Below are 22,917 nucleotides of genomic sequence, written 5' to 3'. Positions count from 1 at the left end.
ACTTCATTTAAAAAAAAAAAAAAAAATCATGAATTAGTATTTTCATGCAACCAGAACACAAATCGTCATACTTACTGAATGTAAGACTTAAAAATTTGTTTGGCATCAACCATGGATAGATTTTGGCATTAAGCAGAAATAGATTTTATTTTGCTGCCAAGCGGTCAATTTTCTTATACTGTATTTTTAGTAGCAAAGGAGGGACTAATTATGGCCCAAAAATATTTGCCTAATATATTAAATTCCATCAGATAGCAGAACTGAGTGTAAGACACCGGTCCCAGCAACAGCCAATGTAGCTTTGGCTGAGAAGTTTTATCCAGTGTCTAGATCAATGGTTCCCAAAGTGTGTACAATGGAACCCTGGGGTACATCAGGGTACTTGAAGGGGTAGTGAGGTTTAGGACCAATTAAAATTATTTATGGTCAATGTAACAGAAAATCATTGTTGGTGGCTTCTGATCAAAAACTGTGCACAAACAGAAGCAAATCCTGTCCTTCACCTCATAACTGAACCTAAGGATCACATATAAACACAATTTATGTCATTTTATATATTTATTTTTGCCCTAGGGGCCCATAAGATCTATACTGCAATAAGCTTCCCCTCCACATATTACATTCACTTTAATTCCAAATTCTATATGATCGATAAAAGAGTAATTAAGATAAGAAACAGACATTAAATAAAAAAAGTGAAAATGTGACCCAGACAGGAAGTTGGCACACGGGCTACAGAACAATTGAAAGGGCTTTGACAAGGAGAAAGAGAAGATAATGACAATAAAAGACTTGAATCTTCAAAACCCACCGTCTGCCCATCATACATAAGGGAAGAAACATTTTGAACAAGGTATTTCTCTTTGCCTATTCTGCCCTCCACCTATATCAACCTTACTTTGAATTTAATATTTTAGATTCTCATCTTAAAGACTGAGCTGCTAAACAACCACATTCCCAACTACTGAGTTTGACCTTTTGTGACAATTTAAATTAAATAGGGCTCTGATCTTTACCAGAGATGGCCATAAGGTAAATGATCACTTGACAACCACCCTCATATCCATCTCAAGAGATCACTGAACAGCAACTTAGTATTTGTATCCTATTAATTAACTCTGTACCTGCTTTTTCCAATGTATTTATTACACAACTCATGTTTGTCCCCCGACCTTTTATTGATTTTAAGTATACATTTTCTAAAATGTGAAGTTCCATACAATTTAAACATAAAGATTATCAACTAATCATACACCAGCAAGAATACCATATGTACTGGGTCACTGATGTTAGCCACAGCCTGCACCATTAGAGCAGATGACACATGGCGGGTGTGGTATGAATCACCGACAGTCGGGATCCCGACAGTCATTATCCCGATGTCGGGATCCCGACTGCCTGGTCTCAGACAGCGTGGCCAGCGCAACAAAGCCCCTTGCGGGCTCGCTACGCTCGCCACGCTGCGGGCATGGTGGTGAGCTACGCTTGCCACCTATTCTATTCTCCCTCTATGGGGGTCGTGGACCCCACGAGGGAAAATAGGCGACGGCCGTCGTGAACCGACTGTCAGGACCCCGTCCGGCACCCGACATGGCGGACGGACATACGTATTGCAGTTAACTCTGTTCACAGTATGGAAAGAGGTTCAGGAGGAGCGGAGAGATATGCTAACCAAACAATACAGACCATTTTTCAGAAGTGATCAAGCTGTGAATGGAAGTTAGTAGAAAGATACAATGGGCAAAATAAAATACTAATCTACAAGAAAAAAAAAGCATTTGGTCAATAGAGTTGAATTGCTGATCATTTTTCGCCTAGGAGAAATTTGCCACTTTTTTTGCTGTATTTTTTTAGAACAAATTTTGATTCGCCCTGTTCAAGTGGCAATTTCCACCTAGAGAAAAAATTGAGCACATGAAGCAAACACGTAGGTCAGCAAACCCATATGTTTTGTCCATTTTCCTAGGAAATTGCAGGAGTTTTTGTCCATTTTTTCTCACATGCCTTTCCCCCCCAAAAAAAAGGACCAAAAGGCACTCTTAAATGACGAAAAAAACTTTGCGAAAATGCAAAAATTGTATCCAATAGCAGCAAAATACAGTAGTCAGATTTTTCACCTAGGCAAAAAAAAACGACAGATTGAATACTCCCCTATGACTGACTCATAAGAGAAGAATGCTCCATACAGATGTGTCCAGATATGAAAAGAATGCTCTAAACAGATGTGTCCACATATAAGAAGAATGCTCTATACAGATGTGTCCACATACGAGAAGAATGCACTAAACAGATGTGTCCACATACCTCTTTGCGTATTAAAGAGCCCTTTTCATGCCATGGCGTGACTCTGTATACAATGTGAATGATATGCAGCATGCCTATATTCTGTGTGTGACATCAGCTATATCTGCATACAAAATGCTATCTTACAGTGGCTGTAAGGAGGAGGCTGGGTGGTGATGAGGCATAAGGGGCAGGTCATGGGTGGAGCAGCACAGGGGATGTCATTGTGGCCTTGCCCATGCTAAACAATGCTATGTCAGATAGATACAGATACAGGTGGGACTACGATGATGCAATTCAGCACAAATCATGTAAATCGGGCCCCCTTGGAGCGCCCACTTGTACTTTGTATGTGGGCAGCCAAGTGGGGTTGCATGGGGAAGGAGGGTAGCCCTGCTGCAGGAGACTTGTGTGTCCTATTCACATTGCTTTGTGAATAAGACATTTTTAATGTAAAAAGTTGCACACAAATACGTTTGGTGCTACTGATGGGAGCTCATGCGTTACGTATAATGGGACTGTTGGAGGGGTGTAGGTAATTAAATAGACAAGGGTCTATCTGGTATGAGTAATTGTTATTTGAATAGGAGTTTTTTAGAGTAACAAGAGCGATCTCTTTATCATTTTTTTTAAATACTCCTTTTTTTAAGGAGTCTATGCACCAGACTGGAGCAGGTTGACTTTTATATGGAGGAATGTCGCTCTCCATAAAAAGGAGAGAAGGAGTAGAAAAAAAAAAAAAAAAAAATCAAAGATTCATACATTTAACTATTATTTATCAAAGAAATAGAAATCAGATTGATGGAGGAGTGAAGCGATATTAATACAGCTTTTTCCGCACTGATTTATTCTCAAATTGCAACAAAAATCTCCATTTGGCATGCTACCATGTATTCTACCCCACAGTGTACCAAATGTGCCTCTTATTCACCCCATTCCTTCAACAAAAATACTGTAGAATGCACTAGTACCCAGAACAATGCCACTATCTTTGTATGCAACAGTGGTGTCATGCTCAGATGCTAACCTTGGAAAACGGCAAAAGGAGGAATGCCAAGTATGTAGATTTTATTCTATGTATATACTTTTCTTAAGCCTCATTCTCAGAAGTAAGGGCCTTATTCTTGTTGGTTCTTTGGGATGTGCGTTCTTTCTGAAATGACCGAACGCCACGCATGGGGGACATTCTAAGAACACAATCCCACAGCTTGTCCGCATCCGTTCGGACAGACTCGCTAAGAAGAGGGAGTGTCTTCAGACTGCATCCAAACGTGCGTGTGCGGTGGGAACTCAAAGAATCTGCACGGTCTTACTGCGTCCGAACGGACAGGACTCTGACCATACGCACCGAGTTGGTGTATTTGCGCAAACCTCAGTAATCTATTCGGAAGTCATGCTTCAGCAACATGACACATTTATCCAATTAGGGTACCTCATAACATATACTGTATATTTGTCATTAAATCACTTACTTCCTAAATGACACTTTACACATTACTAGCACTTTAGATTAACCCTTACATCATGTTAAGTTGAAATACTTCATTGTTGCCCCTTTACCTGTGTTCTACTATTTTGTAATGGGCCATTTAGCCAGCAATGCTTCCAATTGAATCTGTGAAAAAGAGTTGAATTAATCACTAATGACTAGAGGAGTGGATTGTATTGTGGTCAGCTGCGAGTGTTTAAGGTGTGGCCGTACTAATTTGGCGGTCCGAATGCCTAGCGCATGAACCATTGCCGAGAACTGAAACTTGCTTATGGACACCGAAGATTTTTGCCGTGTTGGTTTGCTTGCACTGGATGTCCGGTCCAAATGCACGCCTACCACTGTTCTGGACGTGTACGGACAGATTTATGCCCAGTTTTGCCCACTTTGAAACCGCGCCCTTGTGTACGCCCACATGACGCTCATATTACCCGAGGGAGTTTGTGCACATTTGTAGACGGTATTGGTGAGAACAAATGCGAAGACACTGCGTTGCACATGCGCATTGCGTTGCTTACGCATGCGCAGGTAGCTACAAATCGCCGTCCGAAAGAATTCGGAACCAGAATAAAGCCCTATGTTAGGAAAGTCAGGAGTGCTAGGAGTGGAGTAACCACCTTTCGGCCAATATACAAATCTTCAAGTGAACAAAACGGTTTGAGAATAAGATATTGGAAGTCAGCGAGCAGTGCTCGGTCTGTCTTACCTCGTTATCTGTCTGTTAACCAGCCACTATTTTAACAAAGAATTCTCAATTGTAAAGTACAACCAATAGGTTAGTGCTATGTAAAGCATGTTTAATGGGCTAATTCAATTATAGCCCTTTATTTTATTTATTTTTTGGCTGTAAATTGTCCCCTTTTTTGGACAATAACCCTCAATAGCAAAGCATATTCCCCAATAAGTTAGGGCAGTGGTCAGGGAACTCGGTCCTCATTACCCCACGCAGTGCATGTTTTGCAGGTCTCCTCACAGAATCACAAGTGAAATAATTAACTCCACCTGCGGACCTCATAAAATGTGTCTGAGTAATTAGTACACCTGTGCACCTGCTGGGTTACCAGCAAAACATGCACTGTGTGGGGTAATGAGGACCGAGTTCCCTAACCACTGAGGGGTAGATTTATTTAGCTCGGTTAAGTGATAACGTGTCTGGTTTTTATCACCGGCCAATCAGCTCCTAACTATGAAGCTTGGTTTGAAAAACTGACAGGTAGGAGCTGATTGGCCGGTGATAGAAACCAGTTATATTATCACTTCACCAAGCTTAATAAATCTACCCCTGAGTTAGGGGATAACTGTGCTGATATCGGGGCTAATAGGATAGCCCCCACCAAATGGTTGCAGATATATGGGCCATTTATATTCCCATTTTAAATTAGGTTTTTTAAGCTATGCAAGGGAAAAGCAATATATAAAAATACAAGAAGATGGGACTAACATAGTAAAGTGCCACTAGGGCCAATTCTTTCAGAAATAGCAGGATTTATTGATTGTATTTTTCATAAACCAAAGTAAAAACCTCGATATACAGGATCAGGCAGAGTTCATCTATAAATAGTGTGTCCATGAGGAATTCCAATTCCAAGAAAGTAGAGGATGCACAAATATTGAAAAATTCACTTAGATTTTACCAGCTGCCACAGCACAAAATTCATACACTGAAAGATGTTTGCAGCAGCACAATGGTCTATTAACACATTTACAATTACTTGGGTGTTGGGCTGCTTTCAGGCATTTTATGATTGAAAGTATAAACAGTATAACAGTAAACGGAGTTAGGAAGCTATATAAATAAATAAAGCACCATACAGTAGATTCATAGGAAGAAAGATTTAAGGAATGCTACGAGCAGGTTCTAGATACAGCCAGCACATGCAAGACAAATTCATAAAACGAATGAAAACCACAATGGTTGAAATGAATATAAAAAGAAATCACATAAGAATTCCCATGAATCGCATACAGTCCTTTGCAAGCGATAGAACGCATGCATTTGCATTCCCGATTACCGGCAAGCTGCCAGTGTTGGAGGTAGGACCTGCATGAGACCGCGCATCGGATCATTTGTCAAACACATCCTATTTGGTCACATTTCACCCGATTTGCCATCGGAATTGGGTGAAAAGTGACCAAATTGGACAAGTGCATGGCCAGCTTTAGACTATTAATATAAGCTGCATGTGTCCTATACTGTATATAATTCCCTCACTGTTCATACTACCACCTTTAAAGACTATAAATGGATTTACTCAGAAGGCCTTTGTACATCATTCTAAATTGTATATTTTGTTCTAAGAGTACTACAAGTCTTGCTTCTTTACAATAGCTACAGGTAGAAAATAAAACAAGGCACAGGCACCGGCACCATGTTCCTGAAGTCATGCACAGTACATAATATCCTCGCTGCCATAGAGCGAGGAGCCTGCATGGATACTGCATTTAGAGGCCATATAAGGCAGACCGCAATTTATTGCTTATCTGATTTCCGACTTACTATCTGCACAGTGTGATCCTCCTGCATTTTGTTGTCCTGGTGGTAATGGCTCAGACAGCTATGTTACGTTTCTCTAACTTCTATGTCCCTGTTTTATGTATCTTCCATATTCCCTACTCCGAACCTGAGGAACACAATGGTGCATTACACAAAAGTGGTAATAGAATTCTAACCCAAATGCTACCATTCTAGCAGAGTTCCCCAGTAAGAGAGAATTATGGACACATTAAATTATATTTACAGTAGTGAGCTGGGGAATATTGAGGAAAGGGTTGAAAACCTGAGGTAGAAGGCATGCTGTGTGTTTTGTAATGGCATAATTTTAAGACTGGGAAACTGTAACATTATATATAGGAGGGACACCTCAGCACACCATATCGAAAAATAATTGCTATTGGCTGATAGAAAAATTCCCTGGTTTAATTGCCATTTTGAAGGTAGCGGTCAACTGGCAAAACACATATCCAATGGAAACCCATTGTATTGCCTGTCAATATTTTATATAACATAAATTGTTTGGAAATCAATGCATTGCTGCAGTAGTCTCTAACTTTGGAGACATTAGTCCTACCAACCAAGGACTCCTCACACTAATATTCTTTGGGACTAATTTGAGCAGTAGTGTACCTGTGCATAAAGAGTTAACCCCACATCTTCTATATACCCGAAGGGGTTCCTAGGTTCCCCTTCATCCACCCCCGCTCCCAACACACACACATTGGCACCCCAGTACTATTAATTCTAAATAAAGTTTTACAGGACATTAGAGAAAAAAAAAGGGCTTGGGTAGAGGAAATGAAGCTTGTGTTCAAATCTAAAATAAATATATAAATATGGCAACATAAACCAGCTATGGAAAGCGGTTTCAAAAACTGAATGTAGATAAATTGTCTGGTAAGGCAGTATGACCTTTACAGAGCAACCTATAAACCACATCTGATAAATGCAGTAAAAATGCTTTTTCCAGCATGTACAAATTGGTCTACGAATGCTTGTAAAGAAAGGAAAAAGAAATAACATGATGTATTTGTTAGTTAAGGACCACAGATCCCATTGACCAAGCTCAGCAGGCTGTAGTTGCAATAATCTGTTGCCTCTTGTTCAGTCCAAGCTTAGAAATATAGCAGGGAAAAAAATGTAATGAAATTGTAAATTGCTGTCCACTGAATAAATACACAAGCATTTAAGGTGGCAGTTAAGGAAACAAATTTAATGACTTTAAAATTGGAGAACTAGGCAGCTCAGAAAACAGAGGTGGGGGTGGAGGAGACAGAGGAAGTCAAACAGTTCAGACATGCAGACAAATAAGGGAACAAGTAGAAGTAATGGAATCGGTAATTAGAAATTGCAATATTCTGATCACAAGACCCAGTACCAAAATATTATCTTCTGAATTTTGCCAGTTATACGATTAACTAAAACTTGATAGCAAATACATATTTATTTACCTCTAATTCCATTAGATCAGTCAGGTCCATTATACAATGACTGGTTTAAATCTGTGGTGGACTCTGTGACCTATGAGGTCCAGTTGTATCTTCCTTTATACGCACTGGGGGGTATTTAATCCTGATATTTCCAATCCTTGAAAATATCTGCTGTTTTTGCATAGAATACATATAATTTACATTCAACCTATTCAATGTTTGGTACTTGTGTAGTTTCACAGTGCCAGCATGGAGCTGTGCGTCTGTGTCCAGCTGCAGGGGCTGTAAACTCCATGCCAACGTGGATAGTTCTTACCCCCACTATCCACGTTGGCATGGACTTGATTTTAGATAGTGTTGCGAGCCACTGAGCCCGTAGTGTGGGCGAGCGCAGCGAGCCCCGCAAGGGTACACAGACACACGGCGCCATTCTGGCACCGTGAAAGTACCCCATTTTTTTTTTTCGACGTTCAGAAACATTCCGAAAGTTGGAAAACCATGGATCAGCGAATTCACTGGTTTTTTTTTCAGCAGAATCGTCCGCTAGTTCGCAAATGTAGCTTAATTTCCGCAGATGCAAATCCAGCTTTTCAAGGAGATGAATTTTCAGTGGCGAGTTTCCATTATATCCCCCCCCCCCCATGTGTACTATGCTTTATGTGGGACATGCAAAATTGATTATCATTATAGATGCACTCTTGCCCGGATACAGCTTTATATCTACGCCATAATACAAAATACAAAATATCACATTTGCTCCTGATCAGCAATTATCAGCAGTGCATACCTGGATCTTGCCTCTAATTAACCTTTACAGTAGTCATACTACCCCCCAGGGAAGGTGGGCAAATCTCCAGCATTCTCCCTGTAGCACCTGTACCTCCCTCCACGCTGAGACAAATGCTGGAATTCGTGGCTCTCCAAGAAGGAGCTAAAATTACACAATTTGTATCATTTTAGCCCGCCCCCTTCCCAGAGAGCCGCGAATCAAATACTTTTTGTGTTAAGGAAGCATGGCTTTGGCGATGTTGCCTCTGTCTCACACCCCCTGCATTCTACAGTCATAAAAGTAGGCAATTATGCTCTAAGTCAGTGCTTCCCAACCTTGTCCCGTAAAGCAAACTAACAGTTTATACTTGAGCACATATGGACAAATCAAAATAACTGAGGTATTTAGTCACCTATGCTCAAGTATAGCTGTGTTTAAGACCTGGCCTTTTCGTGGGCCTTGAGGGCTCTGGTTGGGAACCTGTGCTCTAAATGCTTTATATTTGATGGAGTATTGGCACAGAGGCATGGAGGATAAATACTGTGCTGGGTATTTAAGCTCATCAAGAACAAAGGTTGAAGAAACGGCCACCCCCTTTTTTTTTTCAAGTCTTGCCAATACTGTTAGACTACCAACCTTTAGTGATAATACCACATGTAGCATCTGAATAACGTGTTGTCAGTATAAAGGCGCAAGTATAAGTTGATAAAAATGGGGGAAAGAAATGTTCACTCCCTTTGGAAAAGAGCAGGAACGAAGTCTCAGCACAGGCACCTCCAAGGTTAAATCAAGCTTTGCTGACATCTCCAATGATCATGTTATCTGCGGTGCTCTTCCATACCCTCCAACATTTGAAGATAGGAAATCAGTACACATTCAGAAAGAGGGCGTGGCCATTAACAAGGGGGCGTGGTCATGGTAAAAAAAAGCGGTGCAGCCACGTCCCCTTTCTGAATGTGTACTGTGCACCAACTACTACACCCCAACCCCATGTATATGTACCCACTACCCAGGTTACCTATGCTGATGGTGTCACTGGTCCTGTTGCTTGTGGACCTCCCCTTTCAGCCAGCATCGGATGTGATATTCTACAGTTCCCCATCTGCTGTTCCATAACAGCACCACTATAGTGGATCCCCAGCTCCAAGTGGCCAGCAGTGCAGTTCATCTGCCTTCTCCTCCTCCCCCCGCACGCCCGGGACGAGCTTCAGCCGCCGCGCGTGTGCTACGTCGCTTGCTTTGCCAGTGCAGGAAGGGAAGCGCCGCTCACGCTCAGTCATTCATCTTCACTGCAGCCAGCCACTCTTCTCCCTGTGCTGCCGTGCGCACGGGCAGCACAGAGAGAAGAGTGGCTGGCTGCAGTGAAGGATCATTTCCACGACGAGAAACTAACCGATACACCCACACATGTAGTTGTACAGAAAGCCCTATTACACTGACTGAGCGGCGCTTCCCTTCCTGCACTGGCCTGGGTGTCAATCAGAGCAAGTGACGTAGCACACGCACAGCGGCTGAAGCTCGCACCGGTCCCGGGTGTGCGGGGGGAGGAGGAGAAGGCGGCAACACTGGAGCAGCAGGAGTTACCGTTCTGTGGCCCAGCTTGTTGTGCCAGTGCCCACCCGACCCGCAATGGCGATACAGCGCCAGTGCCCACCCGACCCGCACTGACACCAGCGCGGGATCCCAAAAACCGGTACATTCGGTACACTATGATTTAGCCGGTACAGACCATTTAAAAACGGTACTGTACCGGCTAAATCGGTACAGTTGGAGGGTATGTGCTCTTCTCCTGGCAGGGGGTCTATGTTCACAAAACTTACTAACCACAGTACATTATCAGCACTAGCCATGCAAGAAATTAATTATTTCTCTGTCTTCAGAAATCATGGTCAGAGCCCTATCATATTTGAATAAGCAGAGAAATATGGTATACCAGCACGGCAAACACTGCACACTTCTTTTTTTTAAAACTTTAGCAGCCTATTTCCTACACAGCAGGTGAACCTACGCACCAGACTTCCCACCAGTCAGAGGAGGGCAAGCAGCCGTATCACCTACCTCCCCAATCAGTGGCTGCAGGAAGTCCCTCCGCATCAAACAACCCTCCCAGTAGCTGTAGTCAGCAAGCATATTTCCTGCCCTGTCTCCATCACCCATCTGTCCTGATCCATCTGTTCTGTCTCCTCTCTCCTGATCCTGTCCCCATTGTCATGTCCCTCCCTGTCCTAACTGTCCTGTCCTATCACCTCTGTCCTTACCTTACTATCCTCTCCCCATTGTCATATCACTGTCCCCTCTCTGTTGCTCCAATCGTATGTACGTTAGTATTTATTTTTTCAATGTAATATTTTTAAAATTTAACTTTTTACAACAAAAATACCTACTATACAAATACTTAAAAACAAACAAAAAACAATATGTGGTCTCCATCATATAACATACTCGCTAAGCTCGCTTGAACAAAAGCTTTGAAAGCTAGTCTGCTACCTTGTGATTGCCTCTGTGTTTCTAGATGTGTGAAAGAGAAAGAGATGTAGTTTCACTCGATGCAGATGGCATTGTTTCTGAGACTCACATACACTAGACATATAAATAAATAACAAATTAAATCCATTATTTGAAGAGAGAATCCAAAGTACAATATTATCACATGACATGATTGAAAGTTAGAAATTGAAAATAAAAATAAAATCAATATAGAAATTACAGCTATCCTATGGATAGGGGGAGAGGAGATCAACAACAACCATAATATAAGCTTCTTATCCAGACCCAGTTTGTACACTTGCCGTCCAAGCTGATATAACCAACTGTGTGTGTGTCTCCTTGAATAAATATTGGACCTAAATATCAAAATCCATTTTTTTCCGCTTTTCTAGCCAAATAGACAAATTTCTCATGGGCTACTGTATCATTAACTAGCGCAATCCAAGTCCTTAATACCTTGGCCTCTGCTGCCATCCACAATCGGGCAACAAAAACCTTAGCAAGTACACACGTTAATGTAAGGGCGCATGTTATTATTAATGCAAAGTGGCAAAAACAAACAAACAACTAAAGCAGTAGATAGGGCACCCAAAGCATTTCCTGTACTTTGCAAATATTTCTTCTTACATCTTCAGAGGCTGAAGAAACATGCAAGCAACAGCTAATAGGTGCCTGAAGATAGCAACAATTTAGTTGCTCTGTCAGGTGCCCATTAATTTAACCATTCAAAAGACCGCAAAGAACTGCATTGATCCCTAACAAGAGAAAGATTTCTTGTTGACATGTTTATGAGAAAACATTAGCCTTTTCATATAGAGCTTCTAGTGGTTCACAAATTTTGTTGTGTTTGCAAGTCTCAAATAAGTACTATGGGCAAGTAGCACTTGCAGAAGGTATAAATGTATGAACATGTAAACACTGAGGACATTCATATGTGAAACTCTGACAAATAGTCTGGAAGACATTAGATCGCTGTTTGGTGGCTCCACGTGTTCTACTTCCATATCTTGCCAATGTATAACAGAGTGGCAAATGATTATTTTTATTTTGCAGTTAATCTGTATTGCCATATATAAATTAGTGATGTCACTTCGTCTCTGTATGGGACCAAGCATGTATTTACTGTCACACTGTACGCATCCCTCACTAATATATATATCCAACTTGTCAAAGAAGCAATTATCTGATTAACACCCATTTAAAACTACCTCCTGCGTGTTATTCCCACAACAGTGTGAACATCTAAATGGCAATAAAGTCAAATAAAAAATATTGCTCAGAAACCCAGTTGTTACACAGACTGAACCCACATGAATGAGGGAAAGAGAATACAGATGTTTCAACTAAACTCTTAATGCTGTGCCTGCAATCCAGGGCATTGCCAACATCCAAACAGCAAAGAAAAAAAAACAGTCAACACTAAAAAAAATGTCTTCAAAACCATGCAATAATAAAATATTCATACATTTAAAAGGGACATGTTAAGATATTTAGAACAAAAACAAAACAGAGCTTAAGGAAGCATAGCCAAGTACTCACAGGTAAATATCCCAGGTGGAGGGTGCTCTGTTACTAAGGGACAATTTTCTTCATCACTGTTATCCCCACAGTCATTTAGCTGGTTACAAATCAGTGATCCAAGATACAAGCATTTGCCACTGGTGCAGGTAAATTTGCACTCTAAGGTTGGAAGGAAGAACACAGAAGGAACAATGGTTATATTGTTTAAAAATCACACAATTCTAACAAGGTTTATAATCTAAGTTAGTTGTACCAGTCTAAAACAAAACACAGCTGCCTTTAAGCTTTTATCACATCAATACATTTCTATTGCATTAATAATGTGAGAAGCATGAAAAATCTACAACTGCAGATTATTAAATGTCTTTGTCAGCAAAGTACAAGATTCTTCTACAAAACGGATATCACAAGCAGTGTGCTCATCTTACTTGGTGAACTGAACTGACTGCTAGAATGCCGTTCCAATAGAATCTAAAATGTTTCTGGCAGTCTGTGCAACACTATCTACATCATAGCATATCAGTTATCTTCAAATAGAAAGTCATTACCAGGTCGAATGTATTTCAGTTCTATGGATATACTGTATGTGGTACAGTCAGGTCCATAAATATTGGGACATCTTGTATTTTGAACAAAGAGCAACACTCCCTGATGTGGAGCAGGGGGTACAGAAATTTACTAAGAAGTGGGAGAGATTCATTGATTGTTTGGATGCAGATACACAAACATTCATTTACAAACTTTTTGAATCAACTTCAAGGTTTTTGTACAGACAATTATCAAGAACTGCCTAGGGAGATTATTTTTCTTTTGCCTTTATTTTATTGAGATATATATTATATTATATATGATGCATAGGATGCTAGCCCTTACAATCCTCCAGATCCATCAGCAGGGGTGCAATTCTTTAGGCTAAAAAGTCCCAGGGGTATAGCCAATATATAGCGTTTCATGAAAAGAGCACTCACCAGTCTTCATATCATAGCCAATCGGTGAAAACTTTAATACATCACCATGTCAACAGAATCGCATGTCGACGTTTCGGGCTGATGTCAGCCCTTTGTCAAGACCACACACAGTGAGGGAATCACCATGACAGCAGGTATATATACCTGGGCTGGAGTCTCGTTTAGATCAGTTAATTGATAAATTTAGTGTACGTGGGTATGATCTTCAAACTTTGAATACCCAAAAACAGCATGTACTCAGTTTGCCCAGGGCTCAGTTACTTAAGGCCAAAAGTAGGGAAGTCGGTACTATTCTACCTTGGACTAGCACTTTCTCTACTGCTAGTCCAGTTATACGACATGCCACAAATGCCTTATGGCCTATCATAAAGACAGACCGTGATTTGCCCAGCTTACGACCCCTTAGACCTTTGGCTGCCTTCAAAAGAGGCTCTAATTTGAAGGACAGACTCATGCAACCCGATATCACCGGGAGGGGTGCTATTAGACCCAGTAATGTAACCTTTAAACCACCAGGGTGCTACAGCTGTTTTAATTGCACTACATGTAGTCACATACTTACCTGTCGCACTTTCAAACATCCACATTTGGATAAACAATTTGACATTAGACATGTCTTAAATTGTAGGTCTACCCACGTCATCTATATTATTGTGTGCCCATGTGGCCTATATTACGTGGGACAGACCACCAGGTCATTTCGTGAGAGAATGGGCCTACACCGATCTGCCATCAACTTGTCTCTGGGTGGCAGAGAGGTGGATCAACCGGTGGCTCGCCACTTCAAAATGAAAGGCCACTCTTTAAGTTCTTTGAAATATTTTATGATTGACTACATACCCGAATCCATGAGAGGGGGTAATAGGGCCAAGAGGCTCCTAACCTTGGAGTCAAGATGGATTTTCCGTCTTGGCACAATTTGGCCTGGAGGCCTAAATGAAAAATTAAATTGGAACAGTTTGATGTAAATTTGGTATATACTATTTATGAGCTATCCTGTTTTCATGTATCTCATCTTTATGTATTTTCATGTAAATGTGCTTTTTAATATGTTTTTTGTATTTATTGTATGTATTTTATTAATATGAATTTTTTCCTCTATTTGTCTGTATTAGGTTACTCCGATGACGCCTGCGATGGTGAGATGCAGCGATGACGGTCTGTATGTTGGACTTAAATGTCCTAGTATGTAGACAGGTTCATCGCCTGTAAAACACCGCTGAGGGCTGTTTCTATTGGGGATATACCTTGCTGGGACTGGGAGGATAGTTATATTATATTATGACCGCCGGATCTCTCCGAGGGACTAGGATCAGTCTCCTCCGCCCCTTGCATGTCACCGGCTGTAGGCTTCCTGTTCTGTATGGAATGCAATCCAGACGTTGCTACGCAACGCTGGCTGCGCTCTGGACAGGAAGTACGCGGCGGTGACTTCCGGGAACGGAGTGACGGCGTGACTGGACCCGGGGAGCCGGCGTGGTCAGGTATGTATAAATGTCTTGGGTGGTGGGGTGCACATTTGCTGTAGGAATTGTCTGAGGACGGGGCTGATACCCCGAAAACGTTCATGATTCCTCAATACACCTGCTGTTATTTATAACCGTCTCTTAGTGCCGTTTATTTCTCCCAAACTTGGGAGGATTGGAACCTATATATATATATATATATATATATATATATATATATATATATATATATATATATATATATATATATACACATACATACAGGTTGAGTATCCCCTATCCGAAATGCTCGGGACCGCGAGCATTTCGGATAGGGGAATTTTCCGGTTTTTGGAATATTTTTTTGCAGCCATACTTACCTGTCCCCTGATGGTGTCCGGTGGTCCCTCGGCGTCCGCGCAGTTCCCGGGCGTCAACAGCAGGCCTCCGGCATCTTCTCCTGGTCTCCAGCGGTCCCAGGAATGCATTGCGCGAGTGTGCGCGCGCACCGGTGACGTCACCGGCACACTCGCGCAATGCATTCCTGGGACCGCTGGAGACCCTGGAGAAGATGCCGGAGGCCTGCTGTGGACGCCCGGGGACTTGGTAAGTATGAAAAGAGGGTTAGGGGGTTAAAAAAAAAAAAAAAATTCGAATGATTCCAAAAACCACGGTTTTTGGAATAATTCGGATAAGGGATGTCCGGATACCGGATACTCTACCTGTATGTATGTATGTATGTATGTATGTATGTATGTATGTATATATATATATATATATATATATATATATATATATGTATGTGTATATATATATATATATATAATGAAGTTTAGACCCTAAAAAACTATATTTTGTCCTATCTTACCCCTACCCTCATACTCCCTTCCCCCATTTTCCCTTTATGTGTTTATTGTTATTTAGGTATGATATTTAGATATTTTGCTCTTACTAGAAACATTAATAGTGTGTACACACGGCAGATGCTGCCGTGAGATGCGGGTCCCGACACGATCAGATCGCATCGGGACTCGCATCTTACGGCATGCTAGAGGGGAACAATTTACACTATATAGTGCAGATCTGCACTATATAGTGTTGCCTGCCCTCACTATATCGCTGCCAATTTGCGCTCACTCGGGAGCATGCATCGGCAGCGCATCGGGCTCGCAAGCCCTAAAAAGCAGACAATTAATATGCAATATGGCTTCCGATGTTCATTATATTGGGAACATCCGAAGCCATATCGCCCCCGTGTGTACACACCATAAGTCATTTTGGAATGTCTCTCCCTGTAAATCGCTTTAAGGAGAAAACTTTGTTGTACTTCCTAATTTGTATAATTTGTGAAAAACAATAAATATATTCCTCAAAAAAAAAAAAACTTTAACTGCAGATTTTCAGCTCTGAGGGTATGTACATCCAAATCAAGTGAACGGTGTAGGAATTACAACGGTTTCTATATGTGCCTCCAACCTTTTTAAGGGTCCAAACTAAACAATCCTAAATCAAACTCCCTTTTTAATACTTTGTTGCAAATCCTTTGCAGTAAATTACCGCCTGTAGTCTGGAACGCATAGACATCACTAGACGCTGGGTTTCATCCCCGGTGATGCTCTGCCAGGCCTCTACTGCAAATGTCTTTAGTTCCTGCTTGTTCTTGGGGCATTTTCTCTTCAGTTTCGTCTTCATCACACTTCCCCACCTGGTCGCCCTATTATTTCTGGTATTCACTCTCTCACTTCTAATCTTTCTCAGTTTGATGATTCTTATTTACAGCCACGGGTGTCAACTCTCAGATCACACATCAAAGACACTTCCCATTTTCTTAATATGATCAAAAATATCAAATGGAAAAGTTCCTATCAGTTCCTGACACTTGATGTGGAAAGTTTGTATTCAAATATACCCCATGAATTGGGGGTACATACAATCTGTAATAGACTAAAAGATGATGGTGATCTGACAGTTGAACTATGTCAATTTCTTACAAATTCTATTTTGTTTATTCTAAAACACAATTATTTTCTGTTTCAGGACACTTTTTATTTACAGGTGATGGGGACGGCCATGGGGACCAGATTCGCGCCCAGTTATGCCAACCTCTACATGGGAGAGGTTGAGGACCAATTTATTTGGTGTTCCATCTTTGGCGCGAATCTGGTTCTCTATGGCCGTTACATAGATGATTTATTCTTTATTTGGGATGGGGATGACACTTCTATTACATCATTTGTATCTCACCTTAATTCCAACCCCTTTAATTTGAAATTTACTCACACTTGTCACCCTTGCACTATTAACTTTTTAGATATAACTCTTAATATATCTAATGGACAGATCCAGAGTAGCAATTATCAAAAATCGGTTAACACTAACTCTTATTTAAACTTCAAAAGCGCACATTAACCCCCTTGGATCAAGAACATTCCCAAGGGGCAGATGTTGCGCCTTAGGCGTAACTGCTCTGAACTTGAAACATTTGACCAACAAGCCTCCCAACTCATGAGATCATTTCAAAACTGTGGCTACCCTGAACAATTAGTTCAGGGGGCATACAAAACCAGTAGAGAGAGAGATAGGGACACACTTTTGTGTGAAAAAATACCAGACAAACAGATTTCTGAAAATAATAATAAAATTTCCTTTATCTCCACCTTTAATAAAAATTATCAGGAAATACAGAAAATCATAAATAAAAATAATTTTATTTTAAAACAAGACCCTCTACTTAGAGACGTGTTACCCCCCCAACCGTCATTTATCTTCCGCAAAAATAAATCACTAAAAAATCTCCTTGCCCCCAGTTGTCTCCGAGAATACCCAAAAGAAGGTACTCAAACAAATCCAACAGCCGCTTGGTTACCCAGTAAACCTGTGGGTTGCTATAAGTGCGGCAGGACCCAGTGCATTACATGCGAATATATGAAAAATAAAACTTTAACCATCAGTACACCTACTGAGAATATAAAGATTCGTGGATTTATTAATTGCAACACCATTTATACCATCTATTTACTTGTTTGCACATGCAATTTAAAATATGTTGGCCGCACTACACGTCCCCTCAGGACTAGATTCCTCGAACATCGTAGGAATATCCTGAGGGGATCCCTACTTCACAGTGTTTCACGTCATTTTTCTGAGTGCCATAAAAATGATCCAAAGGATCTCCAACTTATAGGTTTAGAACACATACCACCAACAAAAAGAGGGGGCGATAGATTTCGGACCCTCTGTAGACAGGAGATCTTTTGGACCTTCAAAATGGATTGCCTGTTTCCGAAGGGCCTGAACGAGGCTATGGAATTGAACATTGTCCTCTAATTGCCCTCTTCTTATATGTGTATAGTTTGTATTTGATGCACTTGATCTATATCCCTTTCTTTGAGATCTCTCTTCCCATTCCCCCTCGCTCCAATGATAACATTATTTCCACTATATTAAATTAGAACTTATGTATATTTACTCTCATGTCTTTCTGTATTAAAATTATATAAACAATATTCATGCATATTCTCTACGTATATATATTTCTATGTGTACTTGTTTATGTGTATGTATGTATGTATATATATATATATATATATATATATATATATATATGTGTATGTGTATATATATATATATATATATATATTTTTTTTTTAATGTGTTCATGTCATATTATGCATCTTTATTATTTTTATCATTATTATTTTTATTATTATTATTATTATTATTATTATTATTATTATAATTTTAGTTTTCTAATAATCTGTTTATTTGGATATAATACTGTTTATATTTAGCACAATGGAGAAAGATAATTTCCATGAAACTCATATGTGCATCATTATTGCCTCCCCCGACTATATACAAAGTATCCTTGGTTTATTTATGTGACGAATCACACACTGGTCAAAACGTCTCATTTTGAGAGATCAGGAACCAATGTGTTAGGTAAACTGGTGCGCACCGATAACTGTCCCACGGTGCGCACCTTATTTGTTTCCTTCCCCCTCTCTCTATTCATCCGGAACCTTTGTACCTAGAAAAGTGTGCGCGCCGGATAAGGGCCCCCCGACGCGCACACACTGTATATGTATCTATCCAGCGCTACACCGTCACACATATACTTCCGGTGTGACGGTGGAAGTGAACCCAGGACGGCTGTTGGAACGCATATGCGCTCCACAGCACGATATTCGCTCAAAAAGAGTTTCCAAACACTCGTTTTTGGGCTCCCTATTATTCAACAGGTTAAGACCTGCAACGTTTATGCCTCATTTGAGTTATGATCCAGAAATATATGGTTTTATATACACTGGATCCCTTTTTGCCCCCGATCATGTGACCTCCCTCATTTGCATATGAAAATATATTCTTTATCTCTCTCCATCAATTTTATACAATTCCATGTTAGTTAGATTAAATGCCTATATGGATATGAGTCTGTCTCCTACTGATAGTTATATAATGTGTTTTATGCTGTATTAACCTCTAATTATATTATGCTTGATGCACACACATGCTAATCGTTTGCTTATTAATAAGGGTATATATACCCACACTAGAGACACTGTCAAACACTCTTGATAAAGCTGCAGTTGGCAGTGAAACGCGTTGAGTGGATACTCATAATATTTCATGCCCAGGAATTAAAAGCCTACTTCATCGCCCAGTGTGGACCCATTTGGATACAAAGCACCACTTTTGCCAGTCTACCCCCTCCGTGTGGCGGACACTGCTCCACTAGCCTCCCCTTGGCAAATACCATCCAGCCAAAACAAGTGTGGAAGGACCTTGCGAGCAGAAGCCCACTTTCAGTGATATCCCATCTCCTGGCGGACACCGCATCCTGGATCACCCTGGTGGCTATACTCCAACATAGTCCACCGGGTATAATTACCAGTGGAACAGCGGAAGCCTACAATTAATCTTTACCTCCAAACGGCCTATAAAATACCGTGATCAATAGTGAGGACTAACATCTGATTGTCACACAAGCGGACTCTCCTGGAACAAAAAGGTCACCAAAATACCGGTAAAGTGCACTTACCAGTGACCCACTGCACCCCATTGTTCATTTCTGTGTCCCCTTGGGCCAATTCACATTTCCCAATTCCTGTGGCTTGAATTTTATTCCATTTTATTGTGTATTGTTATGTGCATTCATTTATTGTCTATGTACTTGTTTTATTCCAGTAAAATTATTTAACATTTATTCATTTGTTTAAATTTATTAAGCGCTGCTCACATGCCTTGTGCATGTTTGTTTGTGTATTTCCTTCTCTAGGCGGGGATTGACTACCCCCCCATTTTTGAGCAGCTGCTTATTTTGGAATCACAGCTACTGCCACAGCGCCTGATTTCTTCCCCTGTGGAAAAAATCCCTTGCGTCTTCATCAAGTGAAATGCATGCTCAATTGGACTTGGCCATTGCATAAAATTCCACTTATTTGCCTTAAAAAAACTCTGTTTGCTTTTGCAGTATGCTTCGGGTCATTCTCCTTTTGCACTGTGCACCACCGTCCAATGAGTTCGGAAACATTTGACTGAAATATGAGCAAATAATATTGCCCGGAACACTTCAGAATTCATCCTGCTGCTTTTGTCAGCAGTTAAATTATCAACAAATACAAGGGTTCCATTGGCAGCCATACATACCCATGCCATTGCCATGAGACTAACACAACCATGCTTCACTGATGAAGTGGTATGTTTTGGATCATGAGCAGTTCCTTTTCTTCATACTCTTCTCTTCCCAATACTCTGGTACAAGTTGATCTTTGTATCATCATAGGATATTTTTTCCAGAACTGTAGAGGCCTTTTAAGATGTTTGGAAAACTCTAATCTGGTCTTCCTGTTTCTGAGACTCATCAAAGATTTACATGTTGTGGTGAACCTTCTATATTCACTCTTGTGAAGTATCCTCTTGATTGTTGACTGACACATATACACCTACCTCCTGGAGAGTGTTCTTGATCTGGCCAACTGTTGTGAAGGGGTTTTTCTTCACCAGGAAAGTAATTATCCTGCCATCCACCACAGTTGTTTTCCGTGGTCTTCTGGGTTTTTTGATGTTGCTGAGCTCTCAGGCGCATTCTTTCTTTTTAAGAATGTTCCAAACAGTTGACGGCCACACGTAATGTTTTAGCTATTGTATCTCTGATGGGTTTGTTTTTCAGCATAAGGATGGCTTGCTTCACTGATAGTGACAGCTCTTTGAATCTCATATTGAGATTCAAAGAGCTGAACATATTCCAAATGCAAATGTCACACGTGGAATAAACTGCTTAATTGGTAATGAAAGAACGGAGGAATAGCCCACACCTGTCCATGAAATAACTCTTGAGTCAACTGTCCCATTTCTTTTGGTCCCTTAAAAAGTGGGAGGAAAATGTTGTAATTCCTACACCGTTCACCTGATTTGGATGTAAATACCCGGCAAATTAAAGCTGAAAGTCTGCATTTAAAGCACATCTTGTTTGGAACAGTTCAAACCCATTGTGGTGGTGTATAGAGCCCAAAATATGAAAAATGTGTTGATGTCCCATTATTTATGTACCTGACCGTATGTATATATAACAACAATATTCTACATACCGTATTTTTCGGACTATAAGGCGCACCTAATAGCCTTACATTTTCACCAAAATAGGCCTTATAATCAGGTGTGTCTTATGTGTGCACTGAGTTTGACTGTCGGACCATTTCCTGCTGACACCGGGACGTAATACGTACATTGCGATGACCCCAGATAATGGCACCAGTGAAGAGACATGCTGTTTTAGCATGCGCCTTATAATACGGTGCGCCTTATGTATGGGTCAAGTACAGAAATAGACCCCATAAGTGAGACTGCGCCTTATAGTCCGGTGCGCCTTATAGTGCAGAAAATACGGTATTTAAAATACTGATTATACTGCATGTACACATACATGTATATTGTAACAGAGACAGCATAAACACACCTGGAACAGATATAAAACAGCTCGTTTGTGTTTGGAAAAATACAGCCCTGGTAATCTGTTGGATTCAGTATGAAATCCCAGCGGTCGGGATCCCGGCGTTCAAAATCCCGACGCTGGAATCCCGACCGCCAAAATCCCGACAAGGGGGGGGACGTGGATCACCCCCCCTTGCGGGCTCGCTGCGTTCGCCACGCAGCGGGCCCAGTGCCTCACTACGCTCGGCACGCTAATTTATTCTCCCTCCAGGGGTGTCATGGACACCCCTGGAGGGAGAAAGTGTCGTGATTTCGGCGGTCGGGATTCTGAACGCCGGGATTTAAACTGCATCCCATTCTGTTTTATCAAAATCTAAAACCCTGTATAGACAGGGTGTCTTCAACCACGAGCTGAGAAATGTAGTGGAGCACAAATTGCTCAGCACACATCGCTGACACACACAAGCTATGCACCAGCGATGTGTTATGAGCGATCTGTGCTGTACAGTGTTCTCTGGTGAGAACACTGGCTAATAGAACTTGACTACATACCCTGGGGCCAAATGTAATTAGGTGTGATTTTTTTAAATGTGTGCTTTTTCAGGGGGAAAATTGGCAGAATCGCACATTTTCCAAAAATCGCACATGTAGCAACATGCGAATTGCAGTAAAGGTAAATTGTTTTGCCGCTACCACAAAACTGCATATTACAAATTGTATACAGATGTTTTTACATTAAATAGTATACAACTCGCAAAATGTAATTAGATACGATTTTTTAAATCCTACCCTAAACATTACCAAATATTGCCAGAAAAATAGACCTGGTTCTGTCTGGTGAGTTTGACAGAATCATTCACAGGGTTATTGAGATTGCGCATGGTTCTGTCCAAAATAGTGTAAAAAAAATGGCGTGGGCCTGGGGGGTACACCCCTCTATTAGGTGCCCACTGCCCCAGGGCTGTCCAGCCAGGGTAATCGTGTGACGCCGGGGACCTTGCGTAAAAAAGGGTCCCCCGGCTGTGGCATGACACCGCTGGCTGTTCCAAAATAGAGGGAACCCCCAGCCTTTTTGTCCCCGTATTTCTGAATTCTGTG

The 22,917-nt window shown here is 41.0% G+C and overlaps 2 protein-coding genes across 4 annotated transcripts in view; both read right to left on the bottom strand.

Annotated features, from left to right (window-relative positions):
* Positions 1 to 15,397, bottom strand: part of MC5R (melanocortin 5 receptor) — a 977,289-nt gene extending 961,892 nt beyond the window's left edge. Inside the window, exon 1 of the mRNA XM_083187701.1 lies at positions 15,267 to 15,397. The gene's annotated coding sequence lies outside the window, so the exon portion shown is untranslated. The remainder of the gene's footprint in view (positions 1 to 15,266) is intronic.
* LDLRAD4 (low density lipoprotein receptor class A domain containing 4) overlaps positions 1 to 22,917 on the bottom strand; it is a 356,202-nt gene that overhangs the window by 180,551 nt on the left and 152,734 nt on the right. For all 3 annotated transcript variants that reach the window (XM_083187703.1, XM_083187702.1, XM_083187704.1), the window contains one exon: positions 12,492 to 12,632. In XM_083187703.1, coding sequence (XP_083043829.1) covers positions 12,492 to 12,632 — 141 coding nt within the window. The remainder of the gene's footprint in view (positions 1 to 12,491; positions 12,633 to 22,917) is intronic.

This window comes from Crinia signifera, chromosome 5 (assembly GCF_055691185.1).
Source record: "Crinia signifera chromosome 5, ASM5569118v1, whole genome shotgun sequence".
Classification (NCBI taxonomy): Eukaryota; Metazoa; Chordata; class Amphibia; order Anura; family Myobatrachidae; genus Crinia; species Crinia signifera.
The sequence above is the reverse complement of the archived record's forward strand: the minus strand, read 5'-3'. Positions and strand labels throughout refer to the sequence as shown.